Raw genomic sequence first — 16,406 nt, 5'->3', positions numbered from 1 at the left:
ACTTCGCAAACTTTTTCACCCCCCCTCGAAGGGGAACGCGGAGGGGTAAAAGGGGCAGGAGGTCCCGCGGGGCGCGTGCGGACCTGTGGTCTCCTAGCTGGGCGCCGCCTCCCCGGAGCCGGACCCGGAGGGGCGCGGGCCCCGGCGGCCGCGCTCCGGCTCCCGCTCCCGCCCCTGCTTTTCCGGCGGGAGCTGGGGGCGGGGTGCGGAGGGCAGCGAGGCCCGCGCGGTGCCCGGCGGGGCCGCCGTGCATGGCCCTGCGCAGTGGGGCGGGCTGTTTCGGCCGGGTCTGGCGCAGGGTGTCGGGGCTCCCGGACGCCTGGCCCCGGCGCTCGAGCAGCCTCCTGTGCCTGTCCGCCTTCTCGCCGGAGCCCGGGCCCGCGCCGCCCCTGCCCCGCCAGCCGCCTCGCGGTGGCGGCGGCTGTGGCGGCCCCGGCGGAGGGGGGCCCCCCCAGCCTCCCCGCCCCCCACCTCCCCGCTGCTGCTGCTGCTGCTGCTGCCGCCGCCGCCGCTTACAACTTGGAGGCGGCGGCGGCGGCGGAGGAGGCGGCGGCGGCCGCCGGGCGCTGCAGTGGGACGCGCGCGGCTGCGAGCCTGCGGGACATGCCCCCCGCGCCGGCTCCTTGCTGGCGGCCATGAAGAGGCAGAACGTGCGGACTCTGTCCCTCATCGTCTGCACCTTCACCTACCTGCTGGTGGGCGCCGCCGTCTTCGACGCCCTCGAGTCGGACCACGAGATGCGCGAGGAGGAAAAACTCAAAGCCGAGGAGATCCGGATCAAGGGCAAGTACAACATCAGCAGCGAGGACTACCGGCAGCTGGAGCTGGTGATCCTGCAGTCGGAGCCACACCGCGCTGGCGTCCAGTGGAAATTCGCCGGCTCCTTCTACTTTGCCATCACGGTCATCACCACCATAGGTAAGGGCTGGGCGCGCCGCCGCCCGGCTCCCCGCGTCCCGGGAGGAGTCCGGGGAGGCGGCTGAGCGCGCGGCGCAGGGCTGGGTGCGGGGCGCCGAGGGTTAAACGCAGCCTGTCGCCGGGGCCCCTCCCGCAGCGCCCCCTCCTCTCCGGGAGCCCCCGCCTCTCCTGCGCCTCCGCGCCGTCTCACCCCTCGCGGACCCCACCCGGTGCTCTCCTCCGCGCCGGTGTCTGGGCCGGGCGTGCGAGCCCGGAGCGAGCGTGCCGGAGCCTGGAGGGCGGAGGCGCCACTTTTGCGAAGAGAGTGGAGCGCTAAGAATAATCCCACAGCAGACACCCACCCACCCACCGCCCCGGCGCGGGCTGGGCTGCGCGGGCCTCCAAGCCTTACACTTACTACCTCTCCGGGAGTTGGAGAGGGCTGGCCTGGCACCTGCGGCGCGGAGACCGACTCAGGTGGCCGCGGACGGCTCTCGGAGCGAGGCAGGCGCTGACCCTCGCCAGCCTCCAGCCTTCTCCGAGCCCAGGTTTCAGTTTTCCTGCCTCCTGGCTCCTCTTCTTCCATGCTGGAACCTGGTCGTGCCAGGCCCCTGGGAGGAGAGGGTTTGCTCTTTGGTGATGGGGGGGCGGGGCGGTGGCAGCCTGGTGAGAGGCTCTAGGAGCGCGGCGGAGGGCCCGTGGGGGGGCAGGACCAGCCCACCCCCAGGCTGTGCCGGTGGGTAAGGCACGTGTGCGTATTGCCCAGAAGCCGGGGAAGTTCAGCTCCGGTCTGGGGAGAGAGTCCAGTTGGTACACCCTGGGGATTCCTGGGGGTCTGAGCCCAAAGGTGCTGCCCATGAAGCAGCCTCTCGTGGGCACCTAGGGCAGGACCCCCACTGAGGCCAAGGGGTTCGGGCAACTTGCGTCCATCATACTTGGAGACCTGTGGGGAATAGAGCAGGTCACTTCATCCCAGTGGATTTGGGGCTGCCCTCCCCACGGCTGCAGGAGGCAGGGTGGTGTCTCTGTGGTGTACACCTTGTCCCAGCGCGGCACCCGGCCTCTCATGGCCACCTCCTTGGACCTGTCAGGGCCACTGTATTGGCTCGGGGCCACCTCTAGTTTGCTCCCCTCCAGTTCTTTGTGCCCCTGTGCCCTGAGAAGAGGCCTCCTCTTCCCCATCCTTCTCTCCGTCCCTCCTGCCTGACTTCTCTGGACCTCCTTCTCTGATTTTCCCCTTGATATTTTTCCTTCTCTGGAAAGCTCTGCGTGCTGAAAAAACAGGATTTCTCAGTGCCATATGCAACAGGAAGCGCCAGCACAGGACGGCTTGTCTTTCCTTCTTGGTTGAAAAGAGTTTTTAGAGAGTCATCTTGTTTGAAATGTTTAATTCATTGGTGTAGGTTTTTATGTTTTCAGGAGGAAATTGTCCTTCTGTTGTCTGTGGAAGCAGCTTTGCTCCTCTTGCCACACGCCCTTGGCCCAGGGGCCAAAACACAGAAAAGTCCTTCCTTTCCCACCCTGTGCTTCCAGCTCCTGAAAGGGCCAGCCAGTCATAACCATCGTTTCTGTTCTTTACACTTCCAGTGTGAGCTGTGGCCATGACACACATGCACGGGGCGTCCATCCTGCGGGGCAGGGGCCTGCTTGCGGGAGAGCCAGAGAGCCGGGGATATGCCTCCAAAACTGACCACCCCTGGGGAGGGGAAGAACTCATCACTCCGTAAAGTGCCTTGAGTGATGTAGACCCAAATCAGATGAAATCTGCGAGCACGCTGGCCACCAGTAGTGAAATGAGCACAGGAAGCCTTGGGCTGGTCCCAAGAGTTGAACTGCAGCATTGAAGAGACGGTTGGAGTTAAAATCAAACCCAGAGGTGTTCCATTTACCTGATAAGGTTCTTATCGATTGCGTTTATTGATCCTGATTGGCAGTTCTGGGCATGTGCCTCTGACGGTTAGGGCTCCAAAGAGAAAGGGTCAAGGCAGGGTGGCCAGGTGAAGCGTGTGGAGGGGCAGCTGGTGACTGTGCCGACTTACTCCTCACTTCTTTTGTTGAGTTTCCAGCTGATTTTCCAGAAAGAAAGGGTGGAATATACGTGTAAGGCTAGGAAGAAAAGACTGTCCTAACTCAGCTGCCCTGCGGTGGAAAGATGCGAACCTGGAGCCCGCTGACCGGGCTTGCAACCTGAGTCCTGTCAGACGGGAAGACCACGAAGGGGAGGGTGGTGTGCTGACTCCCAGCCTGTTTCCCCACCTGTAGAAGGGGCGTGACACTGTAACCTCCCGCCAGGGTGACGCTGAAGGGCCAGTGGGATCCCTCGTGCCTGCAGCCGCCTGGTACAGCGCTGTGTGCACTTCGTAGGTGAGAATCCATGAATTTTGACATCAGCTGAGCCTCGGACTCTGCCCTAGGAAGCTGTTTAGCTCTGAAGAGCTCAGATTTACGGGAAACCAAGCACCTTTCTAGTTAATTCTGTTTGTTTTCTTCTTTTTTAATATAAATGCAAATTAAGGTGCTCCTAGGCCTAGACCAAAACCCAGCCCCAAGCCAGGCCCTCCAAGGAACCTCCTCCTATCGGGCAGTGATATTAATGAGTCAGGTGCATCTTCACGGGCGTTCTTCTTTTTAATCTAACCTTGAGCGGTTTCTTGAGCATGCGTGCTTCAACTTTGAGCTCGAGTCTCCAAGGTGGGGCAGGAACCACCCTCACTCCCTCTGCTAGTGTACGCTGCTTCCCGGATGCAGTTAGTAGCGCACTCGGTGAACGGGATCTTAAGAACATATATAATTGCCACTTTGCCTTGGATCTGTGGCCGCCGTTTTCGTCAGAGGCTTTGTTGGGCTCTCATGCTGACCGCCGCCCAGCTCTCCCGGGAGCCCAGGCACAGGCACCTTTGTCCTAAGGCGGGACGAGCACAGGTCCCACTGGCTCCAAGAAGGCAGATTCACTCCCATCGCTGCTCCAGTTCTGGGTGCCATCCGTCCCCGCTCGCTGCTTCTGATGTCTGTGCCACTTGTAGCTGCTGCCCAGGAGATGGTATTGTTGCGTTCTAAATTTGGCGAGCCCGAGGCCTTCGGAACTCTCCATCATGTTCAAGATGAAAACTCCTTCTGCATCCCCTGCCGTGCCCATCTGATTAGCAGGCGGGTTGGAAACCCTCCCACCTGCCTTCCTGAGCTGTTGGTAGGAGTGGTGGCAGTCAGGAGTCCCGGCGGCCAGGGGCTGTAGAGCGCCTGCTCTGAATTGCTCTGCTCAGGGCTAAGGCCTGGGTGGGAAGGAATCCCCAGCACACTGGGGCTCTTCCTACAGGAGGCGCTTGAGGCCAAAATTGTGTCCCGCCATCAGCGACTACTTCTGACAACAGCGGGAATCTCCAGACACTTCTCTTTCGACTCTAACATCTGTGTTGCAAGTAGTTACCACCTTCAGGATCATTAAAGAGGAAACTGTGCTTAGAATTCAGATCTCATTTGGAGGATCTAAGAGGACGATTTAAAAACTGGGCCTCACAGGGGAAGGAGGGAAAGAAGGGCCCTGGGTTTTGTTTGTGCTGCTGTTTGGAGGAGGAGCAGACTGACGTCAGGCCCTTTGGGCCCGGCTGATGAGGGCCCCGGCTCAGGAGGTGGGTCCCTGGCAGGGGGTGGGGCACAGTCCGAGAAGGTTCTGCGCTCCTGCGGGCTCCCTGCTCAAGGTCCCCCACCCCAGCATGCGGTGGGGCACCCCCTTTTCTCGCTCATCCGCAGGACCTTGAAGAGACTTCTCACCAAGTGGAAAGCGTCTCCCATGTCCTCTTCTCGCGCTCTGGGGTGCAGGTTTCGATCCACGGTTTACACTCTCGCTGCGTGCCAGCCCCTGCCTGGCCTGTGCTGCCTCTGAGGCTCTGGGGACCGTCTAGATGACAAGATAAGGCCTGGCCTTGAGGCAGGAGGGGAGCTGGAAACCCAAACAGTTGGGTGCAGTCCAGCGTGAAGCGTGGGGACAGCTAAACTCAGTTAACCCTTCCCGAGCCGAGCCGCCGGCAGACAGCCCAGGGGCTGGGCTGGGGGATCCCGGTGGGCCCTCGCCCTCCAGGACGGCGCGGCTTGCCCTCTGCCCCTCACTGCCCCCGAGCTGTGCCCCCTGCCCTCCGCACCTCCCAGCTCCAGCATTGTTGGTGCCATTTATTCTGCCCCTGGAGGAACCGTGTCTCCTCCGGGCACCGGCGGGGCCTGCACAGAGCCCCACACAGAGTGGTCACCTCCAGAAGGACCGAGGATGGAAGCACCACTTCTACGCACATGCGCTCACGTCACCCCCGAGGCGGGAGGAGGTGTTGCCCCACTTTACAGATGGGGAAACTGAGGCCCAGAGAAGGCAGTGCCCGCTGAGGCCGAGGGCCTGGAACTCTGCAGTCGGGATCTCCTTACCGCAGGCTCCAAGGATGGATTCCACCCAGGAGCCAGGGATGGGCCTGTGGAATGTTCCATCTGTGTCTTTCTGCTTCTCCCTTTACCTTCACGGTTCAGGAAACCTGCTCAGCCAGGCCCGAGTGAAGGACCCGGCCACCCAGCACACGGTGGGCTGGACGGGAAGGCTGGGGTCTCCTTGTGACTTTCAGTATGGCAGCTGGTCGGGTGCAGGAGCATGAGGTGCCGTGTTCAGCTCCTCCTCCCAGGCCTGCCCGGACCTGGCCTTGCTCGACGTGGCCCTGGCCCTCCAGCAAGCACGGACTATATATAGATGTCCTGGGGGAGGCAAAGGGGTGGTTTCCTTGACTCGGGGTGACCTGAGAGAGACGGCTCTCCCGAGGCGTATGAGACACCACGCTGAGGGCTCTGAGACGGCAGGGATCACTTGAGACCCCGTGTGTAGACACCTGTTGCCTTCACCTGCTCTTTCCTGACGGCCTGGACTTTCATCTGCTAAGTCCGGGGAGGTCAGAGCGGGAGGTGAGCCAGGCTTCCGTGTACATCTCTTCCCCTGTGGACCTGCGTTCGCACCTGTACCCATCCATCCCCGACTCTGCCCCTCAGCCAGCCCTCCCCGCACCTGTGTGTCAGGCTCCACACGTCCCCGCATCCGTCCGTTCTTCCCTCCGCGCTGTCGTTCACTTACTCGTTCGCTCACTCCTCATTGCTCGGAGCACTCACTCAGCTCCATGCGTCGTTCGTTTTTCCTCCGTCAGTGGGATGTTACCCAGTTCCTCCCATGGGCGGGTCAGGGTGGGCGCACGGTGGTGAGGAGGAGGGGCACGGCACCCCTGGCAGGGCTCAGTGAGTGTTAATGCCTCGATGGCGGGGGATCTTCAAGTTGTTCCAGCCTCATCTCCTTCCTGCCAAATGGTCAGCCGATCCCAGTCACTTTTAATTTTTAATTTTTAAGAGAGTAGAATGTTCGTATGGAGAAGCGCACGTGTCACAAGTGTATTGCTCAGTGATTCCGATAAACAAACTCTGCCATGCAACCAGCACTCAGATCAAGAAACAGAACATTACCAGCACCCGCGATCCTGCCTCATCAGCCAGCCTTTTCTTGAACGCCTCTAGTGACAGGGAGCTCATCACTTCACATGTGATGAAGTGTGTGTGCTTAGATGAACATTGAGGTTATTGTGTGAAGTTCTGATCTGTGGGCTTCCATGTGGAAGGGGGTGTGTGTACTGGGGGGGGGGGTCTTCTCTTAAAGGGCTGGCCAGTCTCTATGGTGGTCACCTGAGGAGGGGCCAGAAGGTCTCCATTTAGAAAGTGGAACTCGGGGGCCCAGGCCCAGTAAAGGAGGGGGAACTCAGCACACAGAGTGCAGGTGAGTCTGGAGTGGGATGTGTGTGGAGTGGTCCGGCCCTGGGCACCTGCCCCTGTGAGTCAGAACACAGAGCAGCCCCACACTGCCTTCACACCAGCCGCGCCAGAGGACCAGGGAAAATGCCGGAGGAGATGAATGTAACGCTGGTCCTGGCAGTGCTCTGGGAGGGAGTTAGGAGGCAAGGACCCTGGAATTCCCTGGTGGCGCAGTGGTTAAGAATCCGCCTGCCAGTGCAGGGGGATCCGGGTTTGATCCCTGGTCCCGGAAGATCCCACATGCCGCGGAGCAACTAAGCCTGTACGCCGCAACTACTGAGCCTGAGCTCTAGAGCCCACGAGCCACAACTACTGAGCCCACGAGCCACAAGTACTGAAGCCCGTGCGCCTAGAGCCCGTGCTCCGCAACAAGAGAAGCCACCGCAATGAGAAGCCCGCGCACAGCAACGAAGAGTAGCCCCCGCTTGCCGCAACTAGAGAAAGCCCGCGTGCAGCAATGAAGACCCAGTGCAGCCAAATAAAAAAAAAAAAAGAGTCCATGGGCAGTGGAATCTGGGACGTGAGAGTCTGGTTGAGGGTCTTCCCCTCCGCCCCGGGGATATCCTCCTCCAGGCCACCCATGGACGGCGGGCGATGTCGGGGTCCGGTGTTCATTTTCTTAAGGGATTTTGTTCAAAGTTCCCTTCTTCTGCCTGTCCCAACTCTGGGACCTCCGTCTATAGAAGGTTCTCCCTTTTAAGCTGAAGGCACCCACCCTGTGGCTTACAGTTCTCCAACAGAAGGGCTGAGCCGAGCTTGGTTCACTTCCTGTCCTGTAACAGTCTAGGGAATTTGGAGATGGCCCCAGGGCCCCTGAGTTTCTTTTGATAACGCCTTTGTAAGCCGGCCGCTCTCCTCTGAGCAGCTCTGGTGCACACGTGCACCCTCCAGCTCGGGTCTGATCACGCAGGGAGAGCACACGTGTGGGAGAGCAGAGAGTCGCCTGCACTGGTCTGCACTGGACTTCTGTTCACGCTCCCAGTCAGTACCCCAGCGTTTCTGGGCAGCCCCCTCCCTGCATTGACATGTTTCCAGCTTCTGACTCACGTGAACTTCTGTTATTCTCTGTCTTGGACTGGGGTGAATCCGGGCCCTGACGTTGATCTCGGAGCGCAAAACAACTATGTGCTGTGGACCCAGAGAAGAAGGGATGGTTGATGGAAAAATTTGCAGCAGGGGAAGATGAGAAAATTTAGGAGCGTCTGTGAGTGCATTGGCCCGGCTTGCCAAGACTCTGTGAGATGTCTGCCCCTGGGCCCGGGAGAAACAGGGAGTCCCCAGCTGAGGACCATCTGCTGCCCTCAGCCACCTCCGCAACCGTGCTCCTTCCTGGGGTCCTGAGCGATGACGGGCCTGGCCGGGAAACAGCTGCTCAAAGGCAGGGCTGCCCCGTGCGGCGGGCTTGCCCTGAACTGCCCTCAACCTTGTCGTGTCCCCAGCCCTGGGAGGAGCCCTGGGTGGCAATGAGGTGAAGGATGGGGCCAGACCAGAGGCGGATGAGCTGTGGCTGGCGTGAGGGTGCAGGTGCCCTTGGGTGGCAAGGGGCGTGCCGGGCTGGGCGTATGGAGAGCGGAGGGGGCCGGGGCCAGGCCCTACCGCTGGCCTTGGTCTTCGATCCGCAGGAGCGGGTCGTGGCGCCGCTTGCCTCCAGAGCCTGAGTCCAAGGGACTCGGGGCCAGGGGCGGCAGGCAGATCACGGGGGGGTCCCGTAACCGTGGGCAGGACTGCTCACGTCTGCCTGTCCTGGAGGCCTGATCCTAGGCACGTCCCTTTAGCCTGGGGCTTTCTCATCTGTGAAACGGGGACGTAGAGCTTGGTGGCTCTTGAGCATCAGAGAACGTGCCAGGACAACCGTGAAAGGCCTCCTGTCACAGCCCCGGGGCTTTGCTGTGCTGACCGTGGTTGCCAGGTGCCTCGCACCTCCTGGCACTCCGCCGGCTCTTGGCAAATTTGCAGCTTCCCAGCCCTGCTCTCCTGCCCCCCGTGGGGGACATCCCATCCCCTGCCTGTCTCCAGCCCCCGCCCCTGCTGGGTCCCGTGGCCCTGACCCTCGTTGGGGGGCTGCCCCGTGCCCCCTCTGTACTGAGAGAGCAACCCCGGAGATGGAAAAGCTTCTGGCATCCAGCGGAAGGAGGCCCCCGTGGTGGGATGCCAGGCTGGGGGCCTCGGGGGCTTCTGGGGCCGTGTGGTCCAACCCCGGGCAGTAGGTTTTCTCAACCCAGGCCTGTTGGGAAAATATGGCTTTCCGGGAGGCCGCCTTCCACCCTGCAGCCACGGTGACCTTTCTGAAGCCCACGCCACCATCTTCCTCTGCCACCGACACCCCTGCATCCCCAACTTCTCGGGTCAGAGCCAGGCCCACCACGCCTCCTGCAGGGTGCCCCGGGTGTGTGTGTGTGTGCCGCAGCCTCCACAGGGGGCACCTGAGTCCCCAGGGCCGCTCAGGGCACCTGCTGGAGGCCGAGGTGCGCGCCCGGCCCTGAGAGCTGTGGGGACTTTGAGCGGTTTGGGGCCATCTTCCCGCTCGGATGAGCCTCGGGGCCACTGGGCAGGCGCAGGGCAGAGGCCTGGCCTTTTGAACTTCAGCTGTTGGTTGTAAGGGAGGACAGCAGGTTAGGAACCCGTCTTGCCAAATGGGGAGCTTCTCACTCCCACGCCTTAGATGTGTGATCTCGGTCCCCAAGGCCACCGCTAGTGACGGGCTCGTGTGAGTCTGTCAGGCACCTGGCGGGAAGAGACACCCACCTGTGAAACAGCCTTGGGCTGTCACCAGCCCTGCCAGACCTGAGGTACGGGAAGGCGAGAGGTTCCCAGCGGGCAGCCTCACCAGGCCTTTGCCCGGGGCTGAGGCGTTCAGTGTGTTGTCAAGGCACCCAGCCCTCCGCCCTGCTGCGCCCTGCCTGCCCCTCCCGCCCTGTGGGCCCCCGAACCTCCCTCCCCCTCTCCCCACGCCCCCTGGGACACCGCTGCCGGGCAGTTCCCGCCTGGGACCTTGCCCGTGCTGTCCCCTCCACCCAGCCTGGCCCCGTGCACTCACAAGATCCTGAGACTGTACTCGTGTGTGTCCTCTGGGCGCTGGTCAGTAGGTGACAGCAGGGGTCTGCACTGTGCTAGGTCTGCTTGCATGAAAGGCGCTTGAGGGCTGGGCTCAGGCCTTTTATCCCAGTGTCCCGAGCACCTGGCACATACCGGGCCCCAGAAGGTGTCTGATGATTGACTGCCCGATGGCCCGTCAGGAACAAGATGTTGTACTCAGGCACCAAAATGCCAGTAAATGTGAAGCACGCGGCAGTGGTGTCTTTGGTCCCTGTTGGCCATTTGTTGGAGGCGTGCAGGGTGGCACACATCTGGGGTGCTGTGGGTTTCAGGGGCGGGTGAGGCCTGCTGGGAGTGAGGGGCAGAGCCTGGCGCCGGCAGCCACTTTGGGAGCTGCAGCCCTGAGGTGTCCAGGCTGGGCACAGCTGCTCCCTGGACCCTCCCCGTGTGCACGCCTGCCCCCCTTGCTGTCCCTCTCCCACACCTTCGAGCCGTGGTCTTCGTGCACGGGGGAGCTTGGTGAGGATCTCCCTGCTGACTCTTGGGGATTCCATTAGGTACTTCCGTGGTGCCCACTGGCAGTGTCCCCACTTCCGTGGGCAGGAGACCGTGACTGCTCATGAACCACAGTGAGGATGCCGGCATGAGGGCGGGAAAGAGCGCGGGCTGTACGCGGGGCCCCGGCTCTGGTCACCGGGGGACCTCGGGCTGGGGCAGGGTTCTCCCCGTGCACCGTTGACATTCGGGGCTGATACCTCTTTGCAGTGGGGACCGTCCTGTGCATCGTAGGACACAGAGCAAGCATCCCTGGTCTCCATCCTCTAGTTGCCAGTGGCAACCCCCCTCCCCCACCCAGTAGTGACAAACAAAAATGTCTCTAGACGTTGCCAGATATTCCCCGAAGTGCAAAATGTCCCCTGGCCTGGTGACTTCCCTTCCCTGAGCCTCTTCTGCAGACTGGGAGAAAAAACCACCTTCCGAATCATGGCCAGAGGGGGCCGAGCGGTGTGGCGCGTGCGTGTGCGCAGTCGGTGCCTGGGAGGTGGGTTCCTTCCCTCTACCTGCCCCCTCCTCCTGCCCAGAGGAGGCCTCACAGCCACATGTCGGGAGGGAGGTGACTCTGGCGTTGATCTTTCAGGCACAGTCCCATGTGGATGGGGGGCGGGAGCCCAGGTGGGATTGGGATGCGTAGCTCAGGTGGGGCTGAGGCGAGCTCGCTCACTCCGGGCGGGTGGGGTGAGCTTGGAGGTGTTGGGGGGAACCGTAGGAGGGCGCTTGGCTTCCCCACCTCAAGCAGAAGCTCTAGGCAGCGTTGTTGTGTTGCAGGGAGCACGGAGGGTGTGGTTCCTGCTCCAGCCCAGCTGCGAGGCCCCAGGTACGTCTGGAGGCAGCTCGGTGTCCCACGGGCTGCACTTGCAGTGTCGGGGCCTTTTCTCTCTTGGACTCTGGTTGGAAGTGACTGCTCGTGATGCAGGGCTGGACTGGCTGGGCTCTAACCACGAGGCTCATCTGGGCCCCAGGAAAGGGCCTCGCCCAGGGCTGCCGCAGGCTGTGGGGGAACGTTCCCTTTGAGTCTGGTCGTAATGAAGGGTTTCCCAGTGTGAGCGCCATTTCTGGGGAGATAATGACCTCTTTGACTGCGCCCCGAGTGCTGAGGGGCCCTGGCAGTTGGCACAATTGGTCTAGCATCTATTTGGGACAAGTGTTTAGGCCAGAGGGATTCGAACGCCGACGAAGTGGATGCCCAGTGTGTGTTGGTTCACAAAGTAGCTCCTACATTCCAGAAAAGGGGAAGTAGTGAACCGTGGCAGAGATCGTTTCATAAAGAGGGGAGAAAAGTCCCCACCACTCCCCTGTGGTCTCGTCACATGCAGGAATGGCTTTAGCTTTTCATGTTCCCACTCTCCTCGTTGCCCAACTGTGCTCACTGTTTTTATCCTTTCATCAGGATGAATCTGTAAGGGACTACGTTCCGCTGCCTGTAGCAGAGAACCCAGGTAACCGTGACTGGACCAAACGGCAATGAAGGAGTCTGGGGCAGGTAGATGGGCTGGCAGGTGGCTCCACGATGCCTGCAGAGACTCAGGCTCCTTCTATCTTTCTGCTCAGCCGTCTTAGCTTGGCTTTAGTTCTCAGGCTGGTGCCTCTTGGTTCCAAGATGGCTACCCTAACTCCAGCATCACCTCCGGCATCCTTTCCTGGCAGGAAAAAAGAACAAAAGACAAAGGCATGTATCAGCCGAGCCTGCTCCTTTCTAAACAGCTTGCATACACGGTCCACCTAAGGACTTCTACTTACACGTCATTGGCCAGGACTTTGTCTTATGGCCAACCCTATCTGCAAGGAAGTCTGGGAAAATGTAGCATGTTGCTTTTCAAGCCAAATGGGTTCTGAAGGTGAGGAAGGAGTGGAGATGGGTATTGGTAGGCCCCCATGGTGTCTAGGCATTTCAGAGTCTTTTTCTCTTTAAGTTTATATCAAACATTACCTTGTGTTTCTGCAGTCTTAAGGGAAATATATTTTCACAGCTCCATATCCACTAAATGAATGTATGATCATCTATTTAACCACTTCTCTATTTATAGTGTTTTAATGTGTCTTTCCTTTTTTTTTCTTTTTGCCAGTTATAGATAGTGCTTTATTGAATGTGTGTGTGTGTGTGCGTGCGCGCTGGGTTATTACTTAAGGGTTTGCTGTGGTGGTGGGATTCCCAGGTCAGAGGGCACGAGCACCTGGGAGTGATGTGTGTTGTCTTGTAAACAACAGCATATGGTGCAGGGCTTCTAGTCTCACTGCAATTTCAGCAGCCCTCAGCAATGTTGAAGACGTGTTTTGGATGTTCTTACTATTTTAGGACATTCTCTTAGCAATCTTTATGCGGCCTGGACCAGGTCATGTGGGGCTAGAGGGCTGTTGTCCACAGCTGTGAGAACCCATCGTCATCCCAGACTCAGCTAGTCCAAGGGAGTCTTGCGGGGGCAGTTGACACCTGGAACCCACAACCTCCTGGAAACCCCGGAGCCAGGTGGAGGCAGGGGAGCCAGTGGGCCCTGGTCTGGCTCCCAGGGTCGGAGGTTTTGCCTGATCAGTCTGGTCCAGCCCGTTGGCTTGGTCACTGGAACACTGAGCTGAGAAGCACCTCCAGTGGGGAGGAGTGCTGTGATTGATTAGTCATGTGTGCCATGGGTATAGAATGGACAATGGCAGTATGCCTGCCATGTGCTTGCCCACCCCAAGCTAGCGAAAGACATAACTTCAGAGGTGGAGGGCTTTTCCCTCAATACGCCTGGAGTGACATCTCTGCGGATATGGATGTGGTTTGTCCCCGCTATTATCTCGTTCATAAAGCAGGGTCCCATCCACTACCATCTCTCATCCACATAACAACCCTGTGAAATAGGCATGGTTAAGATTAACTCTGTTATGCCAGCGAGGCCAGACACGTCCAGTGGCTTCCCAAGGTCACACAGTGGAGTTTGGGACTTGAACCCAGGTCTCCTGCCCTCAAGCCCAACATTCTCTTCTTTATACCACTGTTCACCTTCCTGGCATCATGGGTTGGATACAGGGCAGAAGACCTGCCTCGGTGATTACTGTCTGACAGTCAAGAGGATTCAAAGGTCATCTGGTCCTACCCTTTCAGGATGGCATCGTTGCTTGACCCTCCAGTGACAGGGAGCTCACTGCCTCACTAAATTAGTAGGGAAAGGCAGATGTGGGACTGATGTTAAAACAAAAGAAGACAAAAGGTTCTCATCTGCTTGTCTTGGTCATGCTGACCAGAGCGCCCCAGGGCAAGCTTAATCTCTAGCCCCTGTCACAACAATAGAGCTATCACTCATGGGGTTTTGTTTTTCTACAGATACCATCTCAATTAACTTTATCCTCTCAACAACCCTATCGGATGGATATTTTCATGTAGTCCCATTTTACAGATGTGGCTATGGAAGATCAGAGAGGTCAAGCAATTTTCCCAAGGTTACACAGCAAAATAATGTCAGAGTCAGGAGTTACACCCAGGCAGTCTGACTTCAGAGTCTGTGCTTGTTACTCTTTCGTTAAATACTGCCTCTTTTGACCTTCTATATCATTTAGCTAGTGACGTGTAACAAATCACCCACAAATATAGAGGCTTAAAACAACGACCACTTATTATTGCTCACAGACTGTGGCTCAGATGGGCTTGACCGCTCCAGAGCACTCACCTGGGCAGCTTTTTTCTCATTGCTGGTCTGAAGCTGACGGGGCAGCTCTGTTCCAAGCCACTGTGTGTTTTCCTCTTGGTGATGGCAGAGGTGCAAGAGGGCAGTGAAAGCAAGTGAGGTGTCTTATGCCATGACCCTGCCACCGTGCTGTCATTTCTTCCACGTACCGTTGTCTGAAGCAAGTCACTGACAAAGTCCAGAGTGTAAGGGCAGGAGATACACCTGCCCACGATGAGGCCAAGGCAAGGGTGCAGCCTACTCATCCTCCTGGGCCAACGGTTTGTCCAGGCCCCTTGCTGAGCCTTTCCTGCTCTCCATGCTTAGCTGCCTGGTGCAGTGGAGAGAGCATAGCTTTGGACTCTCATCTGGTTTCAAATGCTGCCCACTTCATAGCTCTAAGATGTGCCGTTCTCTTATCTGCGAAATAGACAGTGTATCATCTACCTCTGTATCAAGCTCAGGCTGCCATAACAAAGCACCATGGACTGGGTAGCTTAAACAACAGAACTTTATTTTTTTTGCAGTTCTGGAGACCAGTAGTCTGAGATCAAGGTGTTGGCAGGTTTGGTTCCTCCTGAGGCCTCACTCCTTGGCTTAGAGATGGCCACCTTCTCTTTGTGTCTTCGCATGGTTGTCCCTCTATGGGTGTCTGTGTCCTAGTCTCTTCTTATAAGGACATCAGTCACACTGGATTAGGGCCACCCTACTGACCTCATGTTAACTTAATCACCACTTTAAATACCCCCATCTCCAAATTTGGTCCCATTCTGAGGTGGGGGGTTGGGACTTCAACATATGAATTTGGGGGACACAATTCAGCCCATAGTGTCTTCCTAGGACTGCTATGAGCAGAAAAATGGAAATGAAAGTACCTATCCAGGCCTGTCGTGCAGAATTGCCTCCGTAAATGTTGGTCTCTGCCCTATCACATGTAAGAGTGTGAGCGTATATCCCTACGGCCCAGGAGCTTTTGTTGCCCCGATGTATTAATTATCCTATCATTATTTTCAAAATCTGGTTACATGTTGGGTCAAAAGGCTGCCACGGTAGAGCGGACCCAGCCTGGGATGTGTCATCAAGAGGCCCGAGCTCAAATCCCTGCTCCACCTCTTACTGGCTGGGAGACGGTGGGCAAACCCCTTCCCTGGTCTCAGCCTCAGTGTCCCCGTTTGTTCACTCCGGGTGATCCTTCAGCATGTTTTGGGGTATATGAGGTCTACTGTGCTTCTTTTAAACTTCTTTCTTAATTGGATTTTCTAACAGGTAGCGTGTAGTACTTCCGTAATTAAACACACATACATACTAATGTTAAGTTTTTGGTGTGATTATTTTATTATGGTTATATATAATAAGTGAGTCCTTATCTTTTAGAGATATATACTGAAACGTTTAGAGATGAGATGACATGTCTGGGATTTGCTTCAAAATTATCTGAATTGCAGGGGAAGTGGGTGGAGGTTTAGATGAAATGAGATTGGCCATAGGTTGTTAATTACTGAAGTTTGATTATTTGTGTTTGGGGGTTTATTATACTTCTAACCTCTACCTTAGTATATATTTGAACAAAACGTAAAGTAAAAGTGGAAGTCTCTCGTCACAGTCTAGCCCCTTAGCCCCACTTCCAGGTAACAGCTGCCAGCAGGTTGCTGTGTAGAAGAGGATGAAACAGTTGGCTCCTGTGCAGGCTCTGGCCTGCTCACAAGTTTTCTTTGGCCCTTACATTGCTTGAAAATATTTTGAATTAGTTGCCAACATATGTTGATCTTTCAAAAGAACCAGCTCTTGGTTTTATTATAGTATAGTAAGGTTATCTATCTTATTGATTTTTGCTTTTGTATTTATTAAATACTTATTTTACATTCTTTAGTTTTATTTTTCTTTTCCGCCCTTCACACACTGACAGTTTCTGTTTCTTAAATAAATGTATCAAAGGCTATACATGTTCCTCTGCATGCCACTTTGGCTGTATCCCATAGGTCTCTCATTATCACTTATTTGTAAATAACTTGCAAATTAGTATTTTCTTTAATCCAAGAATTATTTGAAGTGTGTGTTTGTGTTTTAAAATTATGCACACACACACACACATAAAGTTAGCATAGTTGGTTACAAGCATAAGCTTTGGAGCCAGACTGCCTGGGTATTATTCTTTCTTGGCCATTTACTAACTGTGACCTTGGGCTTTTCCCATCTATAAAATTGAGGATAATGATAGTAATACTAGGGATAATAAATAATAATAATAATAGCCCTCAAGTTGTTGAGAAAATTGTTAGCTATTGCATTCCGGAAGTTTAAGAGAGCTAATGTTTACTGAGTGTTCACTATCTGTAGGCACATTTCTAAAGCATAATTTCTGTATTCTAAGATTTACTATAATTTTTCTTTGTAGCTCAATGATTACTTTTTGTAGCATTCCATGTATATTTGAAAAGAACTTATGTCTTT

The 16,406-nt window shown here is 56.7% G+C and overlaps 1 protein-coding gene across 1 annotated transcript in view; it reads left to right on the top strand.

Moving 5' to 3' along the window:
- The first annotated feature begins 251 nt into the window (after nucleotides 1-251).
- The window catches only part of KCNK9 (potassium two pore domain channel subfamily K member 9), an 86,597-nt gene continuing 70,442 nt past the window's right edge, over nucleotides 252-16,406 (top strand). Inside the window, exon 1 of the mRNA XM_068525996.1 lies at nucleotides 252-918. Coding sequence (XP_068382097.1) covers nucleotides 252-918 — 667 coding nt within the window. The remainder of the gene's footprint in view (nucleotides 919-16,406) is intronic.

The sequence above is a fragment of the Eschrichtius robustus genome, chromosome 17, assembly GCF_028021215.1.
Source record: "Eschrichtius robustus isolate mEscRob2 chromosome 17, mEscRob2.pri, whole genome shotgun sequence".
Classification (NCBI taxonomy): Eukaryota; Metazoa; Chordata; class Mammalia; order Artiodactyla; family Eschrichtiidae; genus Eschrichtius; species Eschrichtius robustus.
Note: the sequence above shows the minus strand (reverse complement) of the source record. Positions and strands in the feature narration are given on the sequence as shown.